At 37.6% G+C, this 23,060-nt stretch overlaps 1 protein-coding gene across 10 annotated transcripts in view; it reads left to right on the top strand.

Moving 5' to 3' along the window:
* The window catches only part of ZMYM2 (zinc finger MYM-type containing 2), an 85,026-nt gene that overhangs the window by 54,822 nt on the left and 7,144 nt on the right, over positions 1-23,060 (top strand). For 6 of the 10 annotated variants that reach the window (XM_069013935.1, XM_069013934.1, XM_069013975.1 and 3 more), the window contains 10 exons: positions 4,634-4,806; positions 10,790-10,955; positions 11,797-11,831; positions 13,600-13,729; positions 13,869-14,014; positions 14,863-15,034; positions 16,533-16,640; positions 18,587-18,681; positions 19,638-19,806; positions 20,719-20,870. In XM_069013935.1, coding sequence (XP_068870036.1) covers positions 4,634-4,806; positions 10,790-10,955; positions 11,797-11,831; positions 13,600-13,729; positions 13,869-14,014; positions 14,863-15,034; positions 16,533-16,640; positions 18,587-18,681; positions 19,638-19,806; positions 20,719-20,870 — 1,346 coding nt within the window. The remainder of the gene's footprint in view (positions 1-4,633; positions 4,807-10,789; positions 10,956-11,796; positions 11,832-13,599; positions 13,730-13,868; positions 14,015-14,862; positions 15,035-16,532; positions 16,641-18,586; positions 18,682-19,637; positions 19,807-20,718; positions 20,871-23,060) is intronic. The other 4 variants (XM_069013965.1, XM_069013954.1, XM_069014013.1 and 1 more) reach the window with 2 other exon arrangements.

The raw sequence follows: 23,060 nt of genomic DNA, 5'->3' as shown, positions 1-23,060 counted from the left end.
TGAGTCTTAAAATTTTTGGTTTTCTTTCTGGAGAGATAATTTGTAACACGGTAAATATCAAGTGAAATCCTATGCATTGTTCAACACCAGTGGCCCTTGTTAGATTATCATTCTTCAGTGTTAATTCCACTGTTGTATCTTTTAAAGAGGTTTGAGATACTTTTTAAAGAAAAGACAGCACTGGCTGTTGCAGATAAGGGGTGATGCAATTTAACATGCTGGGATTATGAGCACAAAAAGAAGAAAGCTTATAAAGATGCTTCTTACTAACCTGAAAGAATAATCAACTTGAAAAGATTTAAGAATAAGCAAAACATAGTAACTGGATTGGAGTAGGAAGAAGGAGAATGGAAGGAGATAGTAACCTAATATGAGGAAATACTAGGATAAACTGAGGTTGTATGAAAGTTGGATTGAATAATAATAAAAGGTTCTTAAGGTGAAGACAGGGAAGGAAGGGATGTACACAGTTTCTCTTTACACAGAGAGGGTCGGGTCTACTTTAACAGTAATCCAAGCAGAACTCAGAATTAGGATACATTGCATCTGTTTTCCTAAAAATAATGATGTTTATTATGAATCCAGAGACAGTAGGTGATAGCAGTGTGGGTATGTAAGAGGTTTTGCATGCAAATCAGTACAGAGGGAGATACAGCAGAACGATCTGGATGGAACATGGCTCCAGAAATCTTCTGAGATGTAGCTTGCGATGCTACAGGCCTGTTGTTATTCTTCTGTAAAACAGGTAACAGTTGAAGTTATTACAAGATGAGAGAACAGCAAGTCTTGCATGTTCCTTGAAGGACAAAGGTAGATTAGTAAGGACAGCCTTTCAGAGGTAAAAAAACTAACTGCTTTTAGGATGGAACAGTTACTTTCTATAAAAGATACTATTCCCTGTGGTAAAAAGGGACTGGTGTTGAGGACTCAGGATTGTTTCTGCTTCAGCATTCCTTTTTATGCAGCTAGGCAGTGTAGAAAGGTACTGAACTTCCTGTAATTCAGGTAGGTGGTGCTGGTAGAATAGGATCGTGTTCTTAGTAGCTTGCTTGCACTGGGTCTGCAGTCAGTCAAGTGAAGCAGGTTTTCTGCCGTGGACAACTCTGCAGGCCTGAACCTGGTAGTTTTTGGATCTTCCAAGAGAAAGGAAGCTCTCCTAACCTGGAGCTTCCCTGAGGTACAGGTTTTGAGGAACTGCCTGGGTGTTGTCTTGTCAGCAGTATTCTCTTGCATGTGTTTAGATCGTTGTCTTCTCTCTGCCATTTATGTGGGGAACCAAAATTCAGGGGTCTTAAGGGATAAGTTTTGTGTTGAGTTTTGCTTGGAAGCCAGAATTCTAATAGCATAATTAAGGATATGTTAAGATAGCAGATGCTCACCTACTTGTTTTTTGTTTGCTTCAGATTTTGAGTTGGAGATACTTCTGAAAACGGTCCTTAGGGGTCTTTCTGAGACAGCCAATTTGTGGGACGATGTTAGAACTTTGAAAAAGACTGTAATTAAAGACTGGTGTAGCTTGAGCCAGATAACCTGTGCTTATACTGTTCCTTGAAAGTAAGAGCTGTTTTCTCTCAGTTACTTTAAAGCAGTAGAGGTTTCCATCTGATCACACTGTAACTTGTGGGTCTGGTGCTGTATCAGAAATCTTGAGGGACTTAGGATTTTACTCGGATCCTTTTGTTCAAAATGTTGGGACTGTCAGCTGTTTGTTTTAGGCAGTGCTTATACTCATGAACCCCAAGTCCCCAGGGGAATTAGGTTGAACAAACCCTCAGGATCTTAGTGTTGATATTAGAAAGGTCAGACAACAAGTGCTTTTTGTATTACTCATCCAGAATGTGCTGTAAATCAAAGCTCACTTCATGGTCACATCTACAAAAAGCTAGCATGGGTGTTACTGTTAATGTTGATTCTGGATTTCTCTTGAGCAAAAGAAGACCAAGTTGTTTGAGCTTAGAATCTGTTTTGCCAAAGGCAGATAAATTTTTCCTTACAAAGAAAGTCTTACTCTTTTAGTCCAAACCCATAGCATTGTAATAAAAATGTATATCCTGGATTGCAGACTACTAAGGACCTAAGAAAGGCATTCTGGTTGCTCTTTGTTTGAAGTCACAAGATCTTGAGGCTAAACTAAGTTTTCCCTGGCCCTGTAGATTAAGTTACCTATAACAAACACATAAAAGAGTTTCAGACAAATCTGTAGATTTTTGCTCATGATGTTGCAAAAGAAAGTCTTTGTACTTCTGCTTTAGCAGTCTTCAGGGTTATAACAATCTACTGTCAACATCTGAAGTTTTAAAAAAATGGATTTTTTTATCTTCTGTAGAGGCCTCCTTCAGCAAGAAGCCCTGCAGTCAGTGATCTATAAAAAAACCCCATCTTTTCCAAGCATTTAGGTCTTAAGGGCTGGAATTTTTGACTTTTTGTTTCCCCTTACTTAATGTTCACTGATCATTATTTTCCATGAGTCACAGAGATGTGGGAGATGTTTGACTGTAGTGTGGAAAACTTCTTACCTGATAACTTTTTTTAATAAAACAGCAGCATCATCTTCAAGTTTACTTTCTGTAGTTCAGCAGCCAATAAGAATGTAATTTTTGTCCATTCCTTTTTGTAAAATATTTAGCCAAGTGGACATAGGTTGCCTGGTTGGTAGTAGAGGAGTACTACTTCTCTGTAGTCTTGAAAGGGTGATGCAGCGTTGGGTGGCTTTTCTAAGAGACAGCTGAAGAGGAGGCTACATTGTGGTACTAAGATATCTCTGGATTTTAAAGAAGTGGGAAGAATATGATGCTCCATGCAATAATGAGAGATACAGCCAGCAGGAAAAAATACTGGCAAGAAGTTTTGCTTTTAATTGGTACTTTTAACTAATAGCTTGCACACACTGTTATCTTTAGGATTATTTCCTTCAAAGCAATGTATTTAAAGTCCAAATCAGTTGCACTGTAAGGATAGTTGCTGGATACGGCAGTTTCCATCTGTGCTAGTAATTTTCTTTATTCTGTTGTTAGAGAACCAGATATAGAATTTAAAAGAAAAAACCCAAAGAACAAACAAAAAAACCACCCCAACAAAACCACTTTAAAACTGATTAGCTACAGAGTCTTATTTGTGCAATATTCTATAATTGTCTTGTTTTGACATTACTAACAAATTTAATCTGTTAGCAAAGCTTGTTGCATTGCAAGGTAAAGTTCCTCAATAACCTTTTGTTTTTGGAAGATTCAGTCTGCTGCATCTTCCATTTGCATTCATGTGCCTTTAGTGATTTAAAAATAGTATCTCAGTTTCACACATATGAATTCTTCTCTAATAGACAACAGCAGAAGTCACATAATTGAAATTACTGAAAATATTACAGTATTTTTATATTCTGTATGGCAGAGGAAGTACAGCATGTATGTTCCATACTGACTTTCATAACTTATCAGAAGTACAGAAGTCTGCATCTGTTAGATTATATACATGTGCCCCAGCAGAGCGGACACTTGGAAGACTTGAGTTTTGGTCTTGGGTGATACTGTGATATTTGGTAGATCATAAAAACAGGTGCAGTACCTTAGATTAAAGGTCTGTGTAAATGTTATCTTGTCCCTTCAGTGTTTGATACAGACAGTTATTTCATCTTCTCATTCTGTTCTCTCCTGTAAAATTAGGACAGTTACAGGGGTGTGTAGTATATGATTTAGGCCTCAGCTGAATAGGTGCTGGATTTGAGGTAGTTTAAATACAATATATTCTGAAATTGTCAATATAATAGCTACAATATTAGCCTTTTAATGCATTTAATATGTTAGAATGTCTTTTCTAAATTGCTTGAGGGACGATCAAATCATGGAAGAATATAGCTGTCATTATGGCAACCTTGAAATTATAACTGCATAATAAATGAAAAAAACAAAAAAAAAACCAAAAACCCCACCCCAAAACACACCAACACAAAACAACAGCCAACCAAAACCAAAATAACCAATACCTCCACCCCACCCCAATGCGAAAAAAAAAAGAAAAGATAATCTACATACAAACTCTTCACAAATTTCATGTGTAATTTCCTGTCATTGCATAATTCTCACTACTGACCATTGCTTGCTTTATAGTTACATTTTTAAAGAAATGCCTCAGTTCTTAGGTCATCTTGTACATATTAGTGTTCTTAAATATTAATGAGTTAAGTGGTTTGTTGCATTCATATAAATAAGGGTAGTCATAAAATTAAGTTGATACATGAAGATAAGTATTTCTTTAGTAGATAGTGTTGTCTGGATCTCTAGCATTTTGAGGATGTGTAACTGAGCAGTGTAACTCCAAGTCGATGCTTTTGCATGGGTCTGTATTAAAAGAAAATGATGTATTTTTTTCCTGACTGTTTATTCAGGGATTTGATAAACAAAGATTCAGCGTAGGGTTTTGAAAAAGATGCAGGCATCACAGGAAACCATAGAATTGTGTAGGGAAGGTATTCGGGTAAAAATGTCTGGAAATGTAGTCTAACTGTGCAACCTGAATTTGTCTGAAGCCCCAATTGTTAGCTGTTGTTGTATTCATTTAATTTTCGATATCTAACTCTTAACTGTGATATCTCTCTGTAAAAATTACTTTGTTCCTAATGTTTAAAATCTGTTTCCAGGCTGCAAGCTGCTATATAAACAAGACTTTGCAAGACGGTTAGGACTGAGATGTGTTACTTGTAATTACTGCTCACAGCTGTGCAAAAAGGGAGCAACTAAGGAACTTGATGGTGTAGTGAGAGATTTCTGCAGTGAAGAGTGCTGTAAAAAATTTCAGGACTGGTACTACAAGGCAAGTAACTCAGAATTTTTGACGAGAGCTCCACAATTAAAAAAACCGAAAATGCACATGTGAGGATATCTCAAGGACTGTGCAGCAAATATGGCTTACTTCAGCAAAGCATTTGCTATAGAATAAGCAAATGTATTAATTTCATCATTTGAGTTTCTGTAGATTTTAGAGTAGCATTTCTGTCATCTGATTTTATTAATTTGTTTGGCAAGGAAGTCTTGAGTTACAGAAAAACAAGCAATTACTATGTATATTTGTTACTTTACGATTCCAATTTTTTCTCAGTTAATACCACATTTTTCTTGTCAAAACTTCTTAAATGTGTATTCAGAATGTTGAAAACACTGTTAGTAGCATCTGGATACCTTGAGTTCACTGACGTTAGTGGAGTTTTTCTTGCTCCTGTTTTTGCCTCCTTTTTTGCCTCTTCCCTTTTCCCACAGTTTGAACTGCAGAGGCTTTGATTGTTCAGTATTTCCCAATGGAAAGGATGCCAAAGGAAAAAGAAGGACCAAATGGATTTCTAATAAAAGTTTAAGTCAAACAGATGGCATCTATTTCTAGGTCTCTGGAAGCTTAACTGCTTTGTGAAGCACAACCATCAAAGACTTCACTATAAGAGGGTTTTTGTTTACATTTTTTGAAAGGAAAAGATGAAATTGGACTGGGTTTAACCTGCGATTAATGCCATGGATAAAATATTTGATCTCTGGTGTGAACGTCCTGGAAAGCTACACTGATAATTTCAAAACAAGAACTACACTGTGGATGCAATTGCAAAAAAAAAGACAGTACAAAATTCATCACCACCAAAACTCTGCACACAGCCTGGAAGGCAGTAAAAAGCTTGAAATGTTAGAGGGCTAGATACAAGTCCTGTAATTCAAGATGATCTACCTACCGTAAAAGAACTGAATATGAAGACAGATATTTTGGAATGTCTCGTTCCAGAAGTGTTACAGCCAAACATTGTAAATTCTTTATTTTGAATAATGTATGTAGGGTCCTGTTAGACATTCCTAAAAGAAAACTACTGAAGATCACAGTGTGTTTCTTTTGTCTCACATGAAAATAGGGTGACAAAGCTTGGCTGCAAAGTTCTTAACTAAAATATTAACTTCATACAATAATATTTTATCTATCTATATGCCTTAAAACTTAGAGTGTGGGATGAAATTTATCCCTGTGAAAAAAGTGCCTTCTGATAGAGAACTTAAAATCCTTGGTGTGCTTTAGAAATCTTTTGGTGATTCAGCAAAGAATATACTCTGGAGGTGTGCATAGCAAACTACTTTCATGTACCTAAGCTTCTGTGGAAGCTTGTACTGTGATCCAGCTTTGAGAACCACTTGAAAACTCAGACTTCAGATTATCCTGATTCATGGGATAAGATAATAACTGGCCCATGAAGTCTCCTTAAATGCTGTTGGTACTGTGTTACAGGAAAATTAGATCTGATGTCGTAAAAAGGCAATTTAAACAGATTTGCTGGAAACTAGTGACTTTTGATATTTTTGATGATGCTGAAATGTTAGATATTTCTACTTTTTGCATCTTACACTTGCTAGTGGAACTAGTGTTCCTTTATTAAGAATTGTTGATTGTAATTTTTTTCAAGTGCTTCTTAAAGCCTTAATGTAATTGAGTTTTGTTTATAAAAGCTTGAGATTTATTACATGGGAAAGACATATAATAGGTTTTGGGAAATTGTCTTTTCCTAAAGGTCTCTTTTTTATTTCTTTACATCCTTGCTGGTTACTTCTCCCACTTTATAAAAGTCACTCCAGATACCTTAGATTTGGTAGTGCATTGTTAGCTCATATTCTTACCTAGCCAAAACAGACAATGATCAAAACATAGGAAGACAAAATAGATAAGGACCATTCTCTGAATTTGTACTTCATTAGCTGTTTTGTCTGTTAGCTTCTTAAAAGAATAGTTACATATGTATGAGCTTTGTCTCATTTATGCAATGTTCAGTGTTACTTCGGAGTTTCAATGAATGTATACATTAAGAGAAATAAGTAGTAATAACCTAGCAATGTTTTAACATCATCATTGTGTTCATTAAACAAGTGTTTGTCTCCATCTTCTTTGTCTACTTTTTTTTATGGACACATCTTTCTCATGTAGTGTTATCTGAAAAACATTGTAACCTTTTAAAATAATCAAGTATTATGGGAGCACTTCCCTGAATGCCAAAATTCGCTTCTCAGAAAGCCCAAAGAAGTTAGCAATGGTAGAAGCAACAACTTATCTAGAAGTACTGAAAGTTCATTAGACTTACTTAGATAAGAGTCCTTTAAATCTTAATGTGAGGCAGTGGAATGTAAAAGAATAGTTTTAGTCCTGATCGTCTGTTGGGCAACCGCTGCAGTTGGTGCCAAGTTCTGAGGAAATTTCTGCTCCAAGGGGTCCATGCACCTCTGAGACAAGAGGCAAAATTTTGGGTGTCTTGAGGTTAGCTCCCTGAGTTTTTAGTGTTCCTCCTGTAAACTTGCATGCAGTGGTTTGAATGTTAATCTAGAAAATGCCTGGGAAATGTCAGTATAAATCTTCTAGTAGCCTGATGTTTGATGAGAGTTTGAATCGTTTGACGTTCTGTTAGAGCATTGAAATTACCTTGAAAAAGAGTATACAGTTCTGAGAACAGCACAGAAATCTGTTTCTTTAAATATACATTGAGAAACATTGATGACAGTACTACAGCTGAAGTGCACCCAGGTCGTTTCAGGCTACAGTGGAGAATTGATTAGACTCAGCACGTGCAGTGATGACTCTATTCAGTGGAGGTCAGATGTCTTCAGCAAAGAGTAAGGAGGAGGTGGGGAACTACAGTCTGAGGCAAAGAAAAATTATTGTGGCTGGTGAGCTCAGCAATAATTGCCAGCAGTGGTAAAATTTGAAAGTGCAGCCAGCATTAATCAAAATGGTAAAGACACCAAGACAGCCTTGTGGAATTTCTCGTGTTGGAATTCAGCTGTTCTGTAGTTAGACATCTCAGCCTCCAGTAAGTACTCTTTTCAGAACAGTTGGTCTCCTTTCTCTTATAATCACTCGCTTTCTGGGAACAACCTTTGTTTCCTATTTACTGCAGTTGAAACTGGAATAGACAGCTAAGATTAAGTCAAGTTAATAGCAGTCCAAGCCATTGGAAAATGTAAGGAACAGGTGATGGAAGGTTTAAAAATGTAAACAAAAGCCCCACATAGGAAAATTTTGTTCTTTCACCCAAATTTGAGGCAAACATTAGTGATTTATACTAATTGCCGTGCCCATTTGAACATGCTGAAGTAATGGGAAAAGAAATGTACCAAAAAGTAGTGCCGAGTGGCAAAGGACTTCTGTGCAGTGCAAGCACAGCAAGCAGAGATGGGCTTTCTGGAACACAGAGACAAGCAGACTTGAAGGCAGGTATTTTGTAGATTCAATTAACATTTAGTGCCAGTATCCCAGGAAGACAAATGAAAAGAGGAAGGAGGGCGGGAGGGAAGGAAAGGAAGGAAGGATCATGTCACAAAAATCATTAATTCATTTTCACTTTCAATAAATTTGATGGTCAGGGAAGTGGGTGAGCAAGAAGGTAGCAGGAAACTTCAGTGCATGGAAGGGTATATAACATTGGTGCTAAGCTTCAATATGGAAATAGTAGAATTAAAGTGTAGCAAATGTAGAGGTGAGAAGTGAAGCATCACTACAAAAGAATCTCAGGCTTCCTGAGGAATAGTAATTTCTATGTGGAAGCAAACCAATTTTTTTTTCGCCTAAATAACTTAGTAGAAGCCCAGGAAAGACAATAATATACTTATTCAAGAGCCTAAATGTAAAAGCAAACCAGGAGAGGGAGAGAACGGTTGCAGGAATCAGAGAATCACAGAATAGTTGGGTTGGAAGGGATCTTTAAAAGGCTGCCTAATCCCAACACCTCTGCAATGAGCAGGGACATCTTCAATGAGATCAGGTTCCTTGGAGTCCCATCCAACCTCACCTTAAAACTTTCACTATCTATAACCTCTCTGGGCAACATGTTCCAGTGTTTCACCCTCATTCTAAAAAACTTCTTTCTTCTATCTAATCTATGTTGACCCTCCGATTTAAAACCATTTCTCCTTGTCCTATCACAACAGGCCCTGCTGTAGGAAGGCTGTAGTTGCTGGATTTGACAAGATTTGACCCCTTTTTCTTTCTTTGAAGGAGAGAAAAATGAGCAGAAAGTGGTGCTTTGATAGTCAAGCAGCGTGCAGCAGGTCAGAATAGATGGGCTTTTCTGTACGTGAGTCAGCTGTCGTTCTTAATCAGTGTTAGGTGGGTTTGAGATTTAAATTTAGAGTGAATTATACTTCTTTTTTTCTACTGGTTTTTCAGTCTTTTGGTGGCTTTGGAAGTTGCATTTGCCTTAAAGGTGTGAATTCACAGCTTTCCTGAACTGATTAAATCTAGACTTCTTCGTTTCCAAGAATACAGCTTACATACTCTTTTGTACCACTGAGATGATCTGCAAAAGGAGCTGTGGATCAGCATCAGTGGAAAGTCCAAGTGACAAATATAACAAAAATTGGGGATAATGCGGTGCTGTAAGGTCTTTGACCTTGTGTGCCTTACAGGTGCGTAAGTGCTGCTGCTACCTGCACAGAAAAGAGGGAGGAGAATTACCTGCTCTTCCAGGGCCACCTGGTGCTTAGTGTGAGGTGATCTTGAAGCTGCAGCTTTAATTGCTCCCAATTTAAAGCTGGTTATACTGTTAGAGACTCTCTATGTATCATCTTTAAATACTTGAAAATTACAACTGAGAGCTTAATTTCTTACACTGCCAGAGGATGGCACACTGTTCAAATACAGAGAAGGAACTAAACACTGAATTATTTTTAAAATTTGAACTAATTGGCCTGTTCATAGTTTCCTGGAGTCACAAAAACTACAGTTGGACTTTGTTTTGTTTTTTGTTGTTTTTTAAGCCATCAGAGCCTTGTGCATAACTGCAACGTTGTGTATGGTTTTATGTATTAATGTTTTATGTTGCATATATTATAACTTCCCTCTTTCTCTCCTGGCTGTATTATTAGGCTGACTTACTTTGGATTTCTGAGCATCTTTAAAGCTTTCAATTTTTTAAGGTCTGCTTTAGGATGGAGGTTGCAAACAATATCGAGGCGAGCTGTAGTGCAAACCATTATGTGCTTACTTAAAGATGTGAAATTGAGGCTACCACTGTTCAGATAATAATTTACAGCATGGAAGATAAAATGCAGTAGAATCTATTTTGGAGAAGAGCAATGTCTGTCTTAGTGATGCCTCATGAAAATAATATGCAAGCTGATGAAAGATATATTACTTAAGCATTAGAGTTTCAAGTTATATGCTAACTAAATTTTGGGGAGTCCTTTTTTTTTGAGAGGAATTGATGTTTATAAGTCATAGAGAAACTTGGATGAACTAAAGAATTGGAATCTAAAACTGTTGCCAAACTACTAAAATAGTAGAAATATAACAAATATTTACGATGATTTGATACCTAGAGAAGTGATTATTTTGGTGACTTTTTAAACTTTTTAAAACTTTTGATTTTTTTTTTAAAACAAAACCTGCCAGATTTTGGAAGGAGAAAAAACAACTTGTATTTCCCCTTGGTTCAATAAAATCATTAAAGAGTCTGTCGCTTTCTGCTCTTGTTTTGCAGGATGCTTCAATCAAATTAATTAAAATTGATGCACAAAATTCTTTTTTTGATGACTGTTTAGAAATGAGCTGCTTTTTTTTTTTTTTTACATAGTGACAAATTAATAGAACAAGGCAGATTTATTCTGGGTGCTAACCCCCAGCAAACAGTTGGAAAAAAGGTAGCTTAACTATTGTACATGAGTGAAGCTTAACTGTGTAGTGGTACTTAATCCTCGGTACTCTTAAAAATGTAGCCTTTTAAAATGTAAGAACAATTTTTTCCCAAGGCCTGTTTAAAAATGTGCAACTCTTCCTTTGCATTAAGGCTGTACGGTGTGACTGTTGTAAGTCTCAAGGAGCCCTCAAAGAGAAGGTGCAGTGGCGCGGCGAGATGAAACATTTCTGCGATCAGCACTGCTTGCTCCGCTTCTACTGCCAGCAGAACGAACCCAATCTGGCCACCCAGAAAGGACCCGAGAACCTGCACTATGGTATGTGCTGCTTTAGGGCTGAGAAGTGTCAAAGCAGATGCTTCATTTAAAGGAAAAATTGGAAGCTGCATGGATTATTTATTTGTCATAATAAACTGCATTAGAGGTTATCCTTTTCTGTGTTATCATCAGAGGCAGCATTGAGCTGTTCTGCGTTAAGTGTAATTTTAGTGCTGTATCATCATGGGAACAGAAAATGTTTTCCTCTTTCACTGTGCTCCAGTTTGTCATTACTTGCTCTGTGGAAACACTTCTCAACATGCCTTTTGGTCACAGAGAACAGATAAATGGACTAGGAATTTTAAAAAATAAATACATTAAAGGGAATTAAAGGAAATAAGTGAAATGGAATGAGAATAGAATGAAAATATCTAGGTAAGAGGAATACATTGCTTTTTTTTTTCCTTTCTATTGGCAATAGGTACTGTGTAAATTTGCTGATGGGCACTGAATACGTGTTTGTGTGGTTTAAATGGCAAGTCAGGCAAAGTTCAAATAAACCAGCTTTTAAATTAATGCAATTATAGCAACTTAGCTTCTTTGTATAGCCCTTTTTATACCTGAACATTTTGGTGTTTACTTTTCTGAAAGAGGCTGTATTCACATCTGGCTAGAGCATTGATTTAGCATTTGCCTTTGTGTAAGGCTCAATACTGGAGTAGGAAGATGTCCATGAAGGAAAAGTTTTGTGTGCACTTCTCACCTGCAATATGATACTAATGAGTCCTCTTGATTTAATCTTACATTGGTGACAGGTGTTATCCTAAGTTGCGTACTGAAATTTGCTTTTGATTTTGAAAAAGGGAAAAAAAATTCTAAAAGTGTTTCCTTGTACTTTTAGATCAGGGCTGTCAAACCCCCCGGACAAAAATAACAGTAAGTACATATATTTAACACACATATCTAGCTCGCTCTCTCTCTCTCTCTCTCTCTCTCTCTCTCTCCCGAACATAATTAGATGTACTTAGAATGTGACATCCCATTGAATTAGAGGAATGCCATTTATAACCAAAAATTACTGTCTTTGAATGATCCTAAGCTACATTTATGAAGCTGTTTAGTCTTTTTCACATGTAGTTGAAATAAAAATTTCAAATACTCATACTTACTTTTCAATGTCTTCTGGGAAACTAAATCATCAGCCATGTGTTCTACATCTGCTGTGCATATAAATGTTGCTTAAAAGTTAATCAGCAAACCATGTGTCTTATTCACGTTTCAACCTACTACACGTTTAGTCTGATTAGGTGTATTTATTGAGTATAGAAAGGGAAGAGAATTTCACTGTCCAGTTGGAATATTAAGGTGGTAGCTCAGCTTTAAAAAGCTGAAAATAAGTCTTCAGGTCTTAAATTTTATCCTTCCCAAGGGTAGAATTCTCTAGGTGCTCAAGGTCTGATTGACTTTGCTGTAGAGTAGGGAAGCATAACCTTTTGCAGGATTGCTGTCTGGAAGGGTGGGGATCATCAGTGGAGCAGCAGCCTTCATTCTGAGTTTCAATTTTTCTCAGCATGTCAAAAATACTACTGTTAATATTGTTTCCAGTTAGCTTAGTGTATTGTGTTTGAAACTTAGTTTTGGTTTGATTTGTTTGTCGCATGGAAGGTCTCAGAGACTTGCCTTTTAAATGCAAATAGGCATTAAAGATAAATCTTAGATTTAAGTGGAAATTTTTTTGTGACAATATATTTATGAAAAACACAGAAAATAAAAGGTAACTAGAGACATCGGACAAGCTAAGCTGTCATGTTAAAAACTTTTAGTATTTTGTGTTTAATGATGTTAATTCAATCCATAAATTTTTAAAGATTGTGTCAAAGCTATGTGTGATACAGTATTCTTTAATATATTTTAGAGAGTGTACACCTGGTAGAGCATATTGGTGTTCTTGGGACTGGGCTTTCTTTCCGTATCTCAAAGGACATATGGGGCTAATCTTCCTACATATGACCAAATAAAACCAAGAGTTTGTTTCTCAAATCAGGTTCTAAAAGAGGTACTAGGGTACAAAAGCCATGTGTGGAGCCAAGAGGGTTTTTTACTTCTTGACTGTTAAGGACTCAGTTTGAACATTATGGGGTGTTCCTAGGTATTCGTTGTCACTGTTGTAGAGACAGCAGGGGGAGCTCGAAGTTCATACTTTAGGTACTAATAAAGTGTTCAGAGAATTTTTATTCAGAAATACCTTAAAAAAAAGTGATCTTTCAACTATGGCATAAGAAGGTTAGATCTTGAGCCTAAAGTTTGTTAATGCTGCTCATAACGAACTCTTTTTACAGCTAAAATTACTTTGTGTGTTACAAAATTGCCTAAGTGGCATTTTCACTTAAACAAGAATGTACATTTAGAGTACCTTCAATTAAAAAAAAATAAAAAATAAAAAAAATAAAACGAGCCAGAAGTGCTAGCCCCGAGTAAAGTACAACTCCTGTTATGATCCTGGCAGTGGCAGCTCAATACTAGGAATGTAGAATAGCTTGCAATTACAGAATAGTAGTTGGTGCTGTTGTGTTGTGCTTCTGTGAGCTTCCTCTTCAGTATCTCATTTATGGAAAGTATCAGCTGATACATTACATTAAGTCAAGAACTTTGTATTGGAATTAGTGTGGTGCAACATCACCTTCTCTTATTTGTTTGTCTGCAGGGCTCAGCTCCACCACCTTCTCCAACACCTAACAGAGAAATGAAGAACAAGGCAGTTCTTTGCAAGCCTTTGACAATGACGAAAGCCACATACTGTAAACCTCATATGCAGACAAAATCTTGTCAGACAGGTAACTCCTGAACTGTGCTAGAACTAATTTCTTCATTGCAGCTTTTTCTTAATTGTTACTGTCTTTTAACATATTTCAAATATTCTGATTTTCTTTTTCACTAAATGACAGGTGTAAAACATATTTAAATACCTGGCAGTATTTGCCCTTTTCCTTTTTCTTTTAGTAGAAGATGAGTGGAAAAAAGAGTATGTCCCAGTGCCTATTCCTGTACCAGTCTACATTCCGGTGCCTATGAACATGTATAGTCAAAATGTTCCTGTTCCTACCACAGTTCCAGTTCCTGTAAGTGAGACTTCAGCTTCATTTTAAAATTGGCATCCATTCACATGCATGTGTGGGACCACCTTGTGTTGCTGGCTGTTCTCCTTCTGGTCCATCTAAAGGATTGCAGGATGCTGCAGCGCTAATTATTGAAAAAGCGTTAGAATCTGACAGTGTCACTTAATTCCCTGATTGTTCTTTAAGACCTGTCTGCCTGCTTCCAGTGTGAAAATCTTGTGCTGCTGAACTTTCTAGGAACAGTTCTGAGTGATACTTCTGTGTTTGCTGAAAATGCTAAATAAGCCTTTAACAGCAAGATTTGTTCTGGTAATAAGGAGCTGCAAAGTTTGTGTTGGGGAAGGATGGCAGAGTGGGATAAACAGCAGGAAAAAGGCAAAGGAAAAATCCCAAAACCTGAACCTTGTGGCAGCAAAAGAAAATAACCCTTAAATTTAATTTGTTATCACTTATGTACTTAATTTTGTCCAAATGGTGAAAAAAACCCCTGATTTCCTAAAATTCCATGTTTCACAAACAAGCCACTAAAACGAGACGCTGATTTGTCCAAACTGTTAGTCTGAGGTTATAATCAGACAGGTTGGAACTTCCAAAGACCTTTCTTTGACCAGCTATATTTTGTCTTTTTTTTTCCCCTATGTCCTTTCCTGCTTTCCCTTCTGTTCTTAGCTCCTTTATCTTGAGTTTTTAACCTGTCAGCATTTTTTGTTAGCTCACACTGGAGTGATTTGTTTCTAATTTGTATCAACTCTGGCTTTCAGAAGTGGAGTATAGATGTTTTTTTTGTTTGTTGGTTGGTTTGTTGTGGCATTTTTTCTTTTCTAATTATTTCTGCCTCCCTGTCTGCACAGGTGCCAGTTCCAGTTTTTTTGCCCACTACTCTGGATAGCACTGAGAAAATCCTTGCAGCAATAGAAGAGCTGAGGGGAAAAGTGCCCTCAGATCCTCTGGAAGCTGAACTACTGAACTTGTCAGGGGTGGTACCTGAACATGCTGGAAAAGCTGATGCTTCTGATGTGGCCAGTGAGTTTCCTGATGAGTTTTTTGACTCTTTGGAGTGCTGGGAGACATGTGTGAAAAGAAGGATTGGGTTTGTTTTTTAATTCTAGGGAAAGTTCTAGTACAACAGTGCTGTCACTGAGGTCTTATATTAAGCTGCATTGTGCTTTATAACCTCAGATGACAATTAAGTACCTCACAGCCACTTGCTTATTCCCCTCACACCTGGTGGAGAAGAGACTTGGGAAAAAAAGTAAACCTTGTGAGTCAAGAATAGTTTAATAATTGAAACAAAATAAAATATAATGCTACTAATACTAGTAAATACAAGTAAAAGAGGGGAGAGAGAGGAATAAAGCACAAGAAAACTAAGTGATGCACCATATAGGTGCTCACCACCCGCTGTTCCTGAGCAGCAATTGCTGGTTCCCAGCCAGCTTCCCCCAGTTCATACTGAGCATGGCATTGTGTGGTGTGGGATACCCCTTTGGACACTTCAGCTCAGCTCTTCTGGACATGCTCCCGCTCAGCTTCTTGTGCACCTGCTCTCTGGCAAAGCGTGGCAAACTGAAAAGCCTATGATTTAGAGTAAGCACTAGTGAGCAACAACCAACACATTATTCTCGTAATAATTTATATCTGAAGATCAAAAAGTCCCACATACTTTGTAGTTATAGTTTCTCAGTGCCCATGTCTCTTTGCTCTTCTTTCCTGGCTCTGCCTGCCCACATCTTCAAGTCTCTTCTATATCTTTCCAGGAAAATTTACCTTCACTCAGGTGTAATTTGGAAGGTATTTTCCAAGCTCTTTCAACAGATTTCTGCAAGGTTGTTGACAAATTACATAAATTCACACTTTGTGCCTGGTATACAGGAGGCCAGTGGAGCTGCAGTCCCAGGAGGCTTATTGTATTCCAATCTATTGCCATTCTCCTACTAAAACTGCACATTTCTGCTAGCACTGCAAGGTTGTCATTTTCAGTTCCTTGCTCTCTTTTGTGAAGTACAGCTAGCTAAAGGAGCAGATGTATGGGATCAGAGCTTGCTCGCTTGCAGAAGACTGAATGTGGAGAAATCAGTGTTTGCCAGAAGTTGGAGAGAGGTCAAGCTTTGTTTCTCCCTGCCTGCATGCCTTATTTGAGAAACAGATCCTACAAAAGCAGACTTGAAAGTCTGTTCTGTTGTGACAGGATCAGGTAGGAAAATAGATAGTCAGGTTTGTCAAGCTTTTTTGAGTTTTGGGATTGGTTGATATGATCCAGCTTCACCAGTATTTGATTTTCTATATATGTGCTTTGCTGACTCACCTTAATGGAGAATAACGATGGGCTAGTAAGTATCTTTTATGTTTGAAGGAAATCAGATGGGAGGAGTAAATCTGAGATCCCAAGAACAAGAAAATGTAATGAGCAGATAAATCAGTTTTATAACAACTCAGCTTATAAAGTTATAAATCTGCACCATTTGGCTAATCCATGTGTTGGTTATAATAATGAGGTTTTTTCCTTTTTATTTTTAAACAGGTGGGATAGTTGAGTCAAATCTACTAAACTCAGAAACAGAGTCACGGACAAGCTTGCCTGATGTTCCATATGAGCCAGACCTTGATATTGAAATAGACTTTCCAAGAGGTAATTCTTCTGTGATTTTAGTAAATACTGTGACTCTGTGGACAGCCATTGTACCTTGTTTAATCATCCTTTCAGAGGAGCTTTATTTGATTGCAGGATCCACTTGACTGACTGTTAGGTAAAACTTGGCCATGCCTTTGTAAGATGGGGGACTTCTGAATTAGTTCTTCCATCTTTCTAAATACAGTATTTGAAACACTGCAAAGAAAAGGAGAAGTTAACCTTTCACAAAGAACTTGACTGCATCATTTGGGTTGAACATGGATTTAGGAAAGTTATTTTGAAGGCTCAAGGACTTGGATAGCATATGAAGAATGAATGCATTCTTCAATCACCAGGTATTTCATGGTTTAGAGAAGAAATTACTAAAGGGTCAATTTCCCACTCAGGTTTTTTAGAAAATTGCAAGTTGGCATGCTGCACACCGCTTGTGTTTTACCTTTTAATATCTTGTTAATGTCCCTATCTGCATTTGAAACAGTAGCATAATTTGAATTAGGAAAAAATCACTACTTTGAGACCTTTCTTGAAAGAAACTCTTGATGCTATATAGTACAATTTCTACCACTCTACAGAATGCAGGGAACAGTGTCTGTTTCCGTACACCATACCCTAGTCAATCCAAGATCCAAGAAAGCTTCTGGCTGTAGTTACTGCCCCTCTTGACATAGCTTCTCTCAGACACATGACTCTGATACCTCACCTGGGTAGGTTCTGTAGGAGCTGACAGGCTCCTTTTGTGCTGTGTTGTAGATATCTGCAGTAGATGCCCAGAGTGGGTTTCTCAGTTTGCTTTATGCCTAATTTAAAGAGAAAGCCTGTGGGTCAGTCTGACCTTAGTCTTGGGAAGTTTACTAGTCAGATGCATACTAGGTTTTTAACCCACTTTATAAGTGAGGCTGGGTACATGAGAAAGAAAAACCATAGAAGAAAAGAAATAAGCAAGTTGGAGTAGTAAGTAGCAGCAGTCTGTAAGAAGCATTGATTACACTGAAGTGCTTCTGAGATAAGATTCTTTGTGGTATCAGGAGAAGTGCTGCTTTTGAGTCTGGGGCAGAGTTCTGAAATCTCTGTGTGTAAGTGCTATTTCATCTGCACCAGTTGGAAAGCTGTCCTGAGAAATGAGGTGGTGAAATCAGATTATCAGAAGAGCATTCAGTTTTGAGTGAAAACATTGTTTGATGGCTAAACGAGGGTTGAACCATCTTCAATAAAGTAAATAAAAGTGGGACTTGAAACATTAAATCCATTAATATGTTGTCTCATTTCTCAGCGTTGCCTGAAATAGAGTCCTCAGTCCTACCCCTGAAATGTTAAATAAAGAATATTTGGAGGTACTGCCATACATCTGCTTACCAAACTTAACTGTAATATCCATCGTGAGCTAGACCTCTACCACTTGTATAAATATAGATTAAAACCAGTTTCTTTGAAGGAGCTTGCCTTCTGATTCTTAATGTTTTAAACCAAGGGTAATGTGCTACATGAAATAAGAAAACATGAGTAGAAATAATCTAAATACGTGAACAGAACTGCATGTACTAAGTTAACATGTATTTTGTCCAGTCATAGCAGCTCCTTCTCACTATACCTTAAAATTCTTGATACCAAAGACAGCCTGGGCAGAAAACATTATGTAAGAGTCTACAGTAAGAAATGCTGCCTTAGCAACTTAAGCAAATAGTTGAAATGTTGAGTGTTGTGTCCTCTAACACTTACTTAGAAATAAACTATTTGACAGCTTTGTCTTACAGTTTGGCAGCTTTGTCTTTGAATATAAGAATAGGTTTGTTTTCTTGTACCAAAATCCAGTCTTTAGTTGTGTTTATATGTGTGCCTTTGTGGATGCCTTATGTTAAGGCACACCGATATAGTTAATTTGTTTTTATCAAAGCAGTGTTATTTAAAAGACATTTAGAAATAAGTTTCTGTTAATGTATTTTCAGCAACTGAGGAGCTTGATACAGAAAATGAGTTTTTGTTACCTCCTGTTTTTGGTGAAGAATATGAGGAACAGCCAAGGCCTCGGTCCAAAAAGAAGGTAATTTCTTCATGCTATTAAAAAACATCAAGAATAACACAAAATTTATATAGGAAAAATATTTGCAGATTTTTTTTAGTTCTACTGATTTACAGCATGTTACTGTCTACTCATACCTGATACCCTATCTTTATGACATAAACGGATACATTTCAAATAATAAAATTATTTCAGTTGTTTGTCTGTTGCAGATAACTGTTGGATTTGATAGGAGTGTGATTTGTAAATTATGATCCTATTTTTGCTTCACAGTGACAGAATTGTTGATGGAATGTGGCACTGTGTACATACCTATTGTACTCTTAGCAATGCTTTTCTACCTTCTACTTTGAACAAAGATGTCTTGGTTTGATAGTAAGATGGAAAAACATTGGCATTACCATGGTTTATAATGGGAGCCATAGCATTTCCTTTATAAAAGAGTTTAAAAAATTTATCTGCTTGTATTTTTCCCAGATTTTATTTTTAGTCAATCTTAGTTTAGACATTGCATAGCAATTAGCCACAGTCTTTTATTTAGAAGGACACTACCAAGAAATAGTTTCCTATGCCTGGCACAAAGCTGAAGTGGTTTTGTTCCAATAACTGAGTAGATACTGCAGCTTTAAAAAAAACCAGTCAACTTCTAGTAAAGCTTTCTAATAATAAATGTGTCCTTCTGGAGTCTAAACTTTCACTATTATCCACTGGACATTATCCACTGGACATTATCCACGTATCCACTGCTGGGCCTGCTTTAATCTGCTGGCCTTTCCACTGGTGGGTTCATTTGAGCCTACGAGTGGAGCCTGTGACACAGACTTGTAGCATCTTTCGTTCCCTGCACATTAACACGATGGAATTGTGTGAATGCCCTGAGGTTCAGTGTGCCCTTTGGCCTGCAGCTGGCTGTGCTAGGTTCTGTGTCCCTGCTGGTGGGGCTGCTGGCAGCGTTAACCTCTGTGTTCCGACGGCAGGGTGTGAAGAGGAAGGCCGTGTCGGAGTACCAGTCGCACGATGACAGCTCTGAAAACTCCGAGTGCAGCTTTCCCTTCAAATACGCCTACGGGGTAAATGCATGGAAGCACTGGGTAAAGTCTCGGTATTTAGACGAAGAGCTTCCGGAATTAGAGGAACTGAAATCAAGTGAGTATTTCCAAAAGTCTCACATCCAGATTCCTGCGTGCAAAGGAAAATTGCCGTTCTCCTGTGATTCTCAGCTGGAATTTTTGATGGAATTTTTCTCATGTCCCTAATGTTCCCACCATGACTGATATTATTTTACCACAGAGTTGACAAAGTCTTTTTTTTCTAGTTTTCCCTATTTGGTTCAAAATGCTGGGTCTCACACTTCTCATGAAAGCTAGGACAGCACCTTCTTGGCTATTCTGACTTTCTGTGATCATTCTGATTTTTTCGTTTGCATCCTATTTTTCCTCATATTCTAACTTAACCTCAGAGTTCACACCATTTCTGGGCTTCTAAATGGCAAGGGAGGGACATCCTCCTACTCTTTATCCTGTAAGGAGATCTTCATCTGAGACTGGCATTACCTGGCTGTGGAGCTCTGGCACAAGGTGGCCTTCGATGCCCTGGAGCCGTGCTCCTGTGTCTGCAGCTCTCCTCTCTGTATACATTTGTACTGTGAGGGAAAAGGGGAATTGCTGCTACTCCTGCTGTTCTTCAGCTGCCACACGCATCTCAGCACCCTTGTGTTATGCTCTTGGATCTTTGGAAACTGCTGTTTCCCCTGAAGGTGCCCCTCTACACCACTGGCTTCACTTCAGCATCTTGGGCTGCTTCTGTGTCATACCGAGCTGTGCATGACAGTACATTTGTTAGCAGGTGTTAACTGCATTTGGTTGACAAGAATTTACTGTGGGAGCCTTGATTGTTTTAATACAGACCTAACATTTTAACTGCTTAGTACATTTTAGTCTCATTCATTGGTTAATGGAGAGGACATCAAGCCAGTTTTCCAGTCAAAAAATACCCCATCCCACCTTCACTGTGTGACAATTCTGTTGTATAATGTAGCATTTCTTCTCTATTTTACAGTAAAGTCTGTGAAATTAAAGGAAGATCTATTATCACATACTTCAGCTGAGTTAAACTATGGGTTGACACATTTTGTCAATGAAATTCGAAGGCCTAATGGAGAGAACTATGCACCTGACAGCATCTATTATCTGTGTCTTGGAATTCAGGAGGTTAGTAGAGGCTGTAGAGATGGGAAATGGAGCTGCTGATTTGACTGTAACCCATTTCAGTAGAAGAGTAGAGATAACATGGATTTGCTGGTTAGGAGCTACTCTTAATATATGGCTGTGATCAGGCTGCTGTGTAATCACATTGTAGAAAGCTGTCTGTGTAGGAAATGAGTTTGCAGACCCATCCTGGAAACTCAAACACAAATTGGTACATTGTAATTATTTTAAGCTTCTTGCTGGGTTAAAGCAAGTAATTAACCTAGTCAAAAATTACATAGTCTTTTCAAATGCTGTGCTTCATTTTGTTTGCTAAAGATGTCCAATGTAAAAACAGAATGAAACAAGGCATGCTCTCTAAGCATTTTACTAATTCAGTTACTTAGCATATAGAGGAAACAACCTAAATTAAGTGTCTTTTGGGGAGGGTCTAATTTGCTGAGTATTGCAGACTGTGGACAGGCAGGATAGAGTGCAGGAAACTCTGCTATGTTGACTGTCTCACACAGAACAAGGTAGGAAGGAGTCAGGTTAGATGTATGTGAAGGCAATAACCTATCACTAGATAGTTAGAGAATCTGTTCCACAGCTTATCTTTTAAACAGGGAGGGCTGTGTTAATTTTTGCTACATAAGGCAAAACATAGATAAAATAAGCAGTGTTCAGAGCTGAGAGCACAGAAAAATTCATTCACGTTAAAAGGCAATAAAAGATGTGTCTGATGTGGAAAGCAAGCTGCTCACAGAGTTTGCAATCCTACTTAAACTGTTCCGTACTTGAGGCAGAGGACTTGAATCAAGTAACAAATTTTTTAATTGAAATATTTTAAAAATAAATAGTACAGTAGTAATTTTCCTGTGTTGCAAGTGTGCAAAATTAAAGAGTTAGTTGCTACCTTTGCCTTATGGTTGAAATTTGAGAAGCAAACATTGATTTTAGTCAATGGCTTTTTAGTCAATATTGCTACAAGGCATTTCAAATTCAGCTAGCTTTCTGCTTCTGCACTTGCATGATACACTGTCTCTCTGTACCTTTCTGTTGAATTGAAAACACTTGTGTTAAGCAGATAAACAATACACAGAGTGAAGTATGTGTTTATAAAATGAAACTCAGATAACATTTTTTTGTCTTTGCACATTTGACGTTGTCTATTTTGTCAGTCATGAAAGCTAGTTATGTATAAAATGTCTTTTTTTCAGCTCTTCAGAACCATAATTTGTGTGGCAAACACAATTATTATGAGCCCTAATACACATACACAATGCTGGAACATTAGTGGAGCAACATGTGGTCATTGATTTTACTGCTTATACTTAGTGTCTAGTAATTAACTCAGGAATTGTTAACAGCCCTGATTTGTTGGCCAAATTGTGCCACTGCTAGTGAGACTGGTAGGAAGATGTGCCCTGTTCTGATGAGTTTGCATTTCACAAAGGCAGACAGCAAGTGAGGGACAGAAACATGAGCTGTGAAGGGCTGCAGCCATCACCTGTGTGCTAATGGTGAATATTTGGGGGTGTGTTACTACCCCTCTGAAGAAACATGCTTAAGCAAGCTAGTGGTACACTAAATGCAATGTAGTTGTCACAATGAACAAAAAATCTCCATTGCCTTTTAGAATTTGCTTAGTCCTTTCCATCTGACCACCCCGACGTGGGTACCCTGAAAGAGAATAAATTATCTGCTACTGCATAAAAGGTATTGGCTTTGTTGAATTTGGAAAGGGCTCAGAGGAGATTAAATGGTGCCATTTAAGGATATAGTTGGGTCAAAGATCATTAATATTTTGCTAACTTAGAGTAAGTTTGTCTTCAAGAGAGTGTAGGAGCCATAGGATAGTAAAAAAGTACTTTCCCCTTCCACCAGCATTGCTGCACTCACTGTGGCTAAGTACGCACTCAGTTCGGAACTTTTCCTCATGGATATAATGTGGTTTGAGCCCAGGAGTCTTCAAGTCCTAAGCTGGTTTTTTTCTTGTTTTTTTTTTAAATTTTGTAAAATAATTTTTTCCTAAATGAGGCACTGTAAAATCTGCTCCAGGAAACTGGTCCCTGAGTCAGATGGTGCAGTTTCTCAGATCAGGTTCATTTGCAGCTGAAGTTGTTCTGCTTTCAGACAGAAGTGGTTCAATAATGGTTTTGATAACTCTGAAGGAGTGATCCTGAAAAATATCACACTTAGAAGTAAAGGCTG

This window comes from Aphelocoma coerulescens, chromosome 1, assembly GCF_041296385.1.
Source record: "Aphelocoma coerulescens isolate FSJ_1873_10779 chromosome 1, UR_Acoe_1.0, whole genome shotgun sequence".
NCBI classification, from domain to species: Eukaryota; Metazoa; Chordata; class Aves; order Passeriformes; family Corvidae; genus Aphelocoma; species Aphelocoma coerulescens.
The sequence above is the reverse complement of the archived record's forward strand: the minus strand, read 5'-3'. Positions and strand labels throughout refer to the sequence as shown.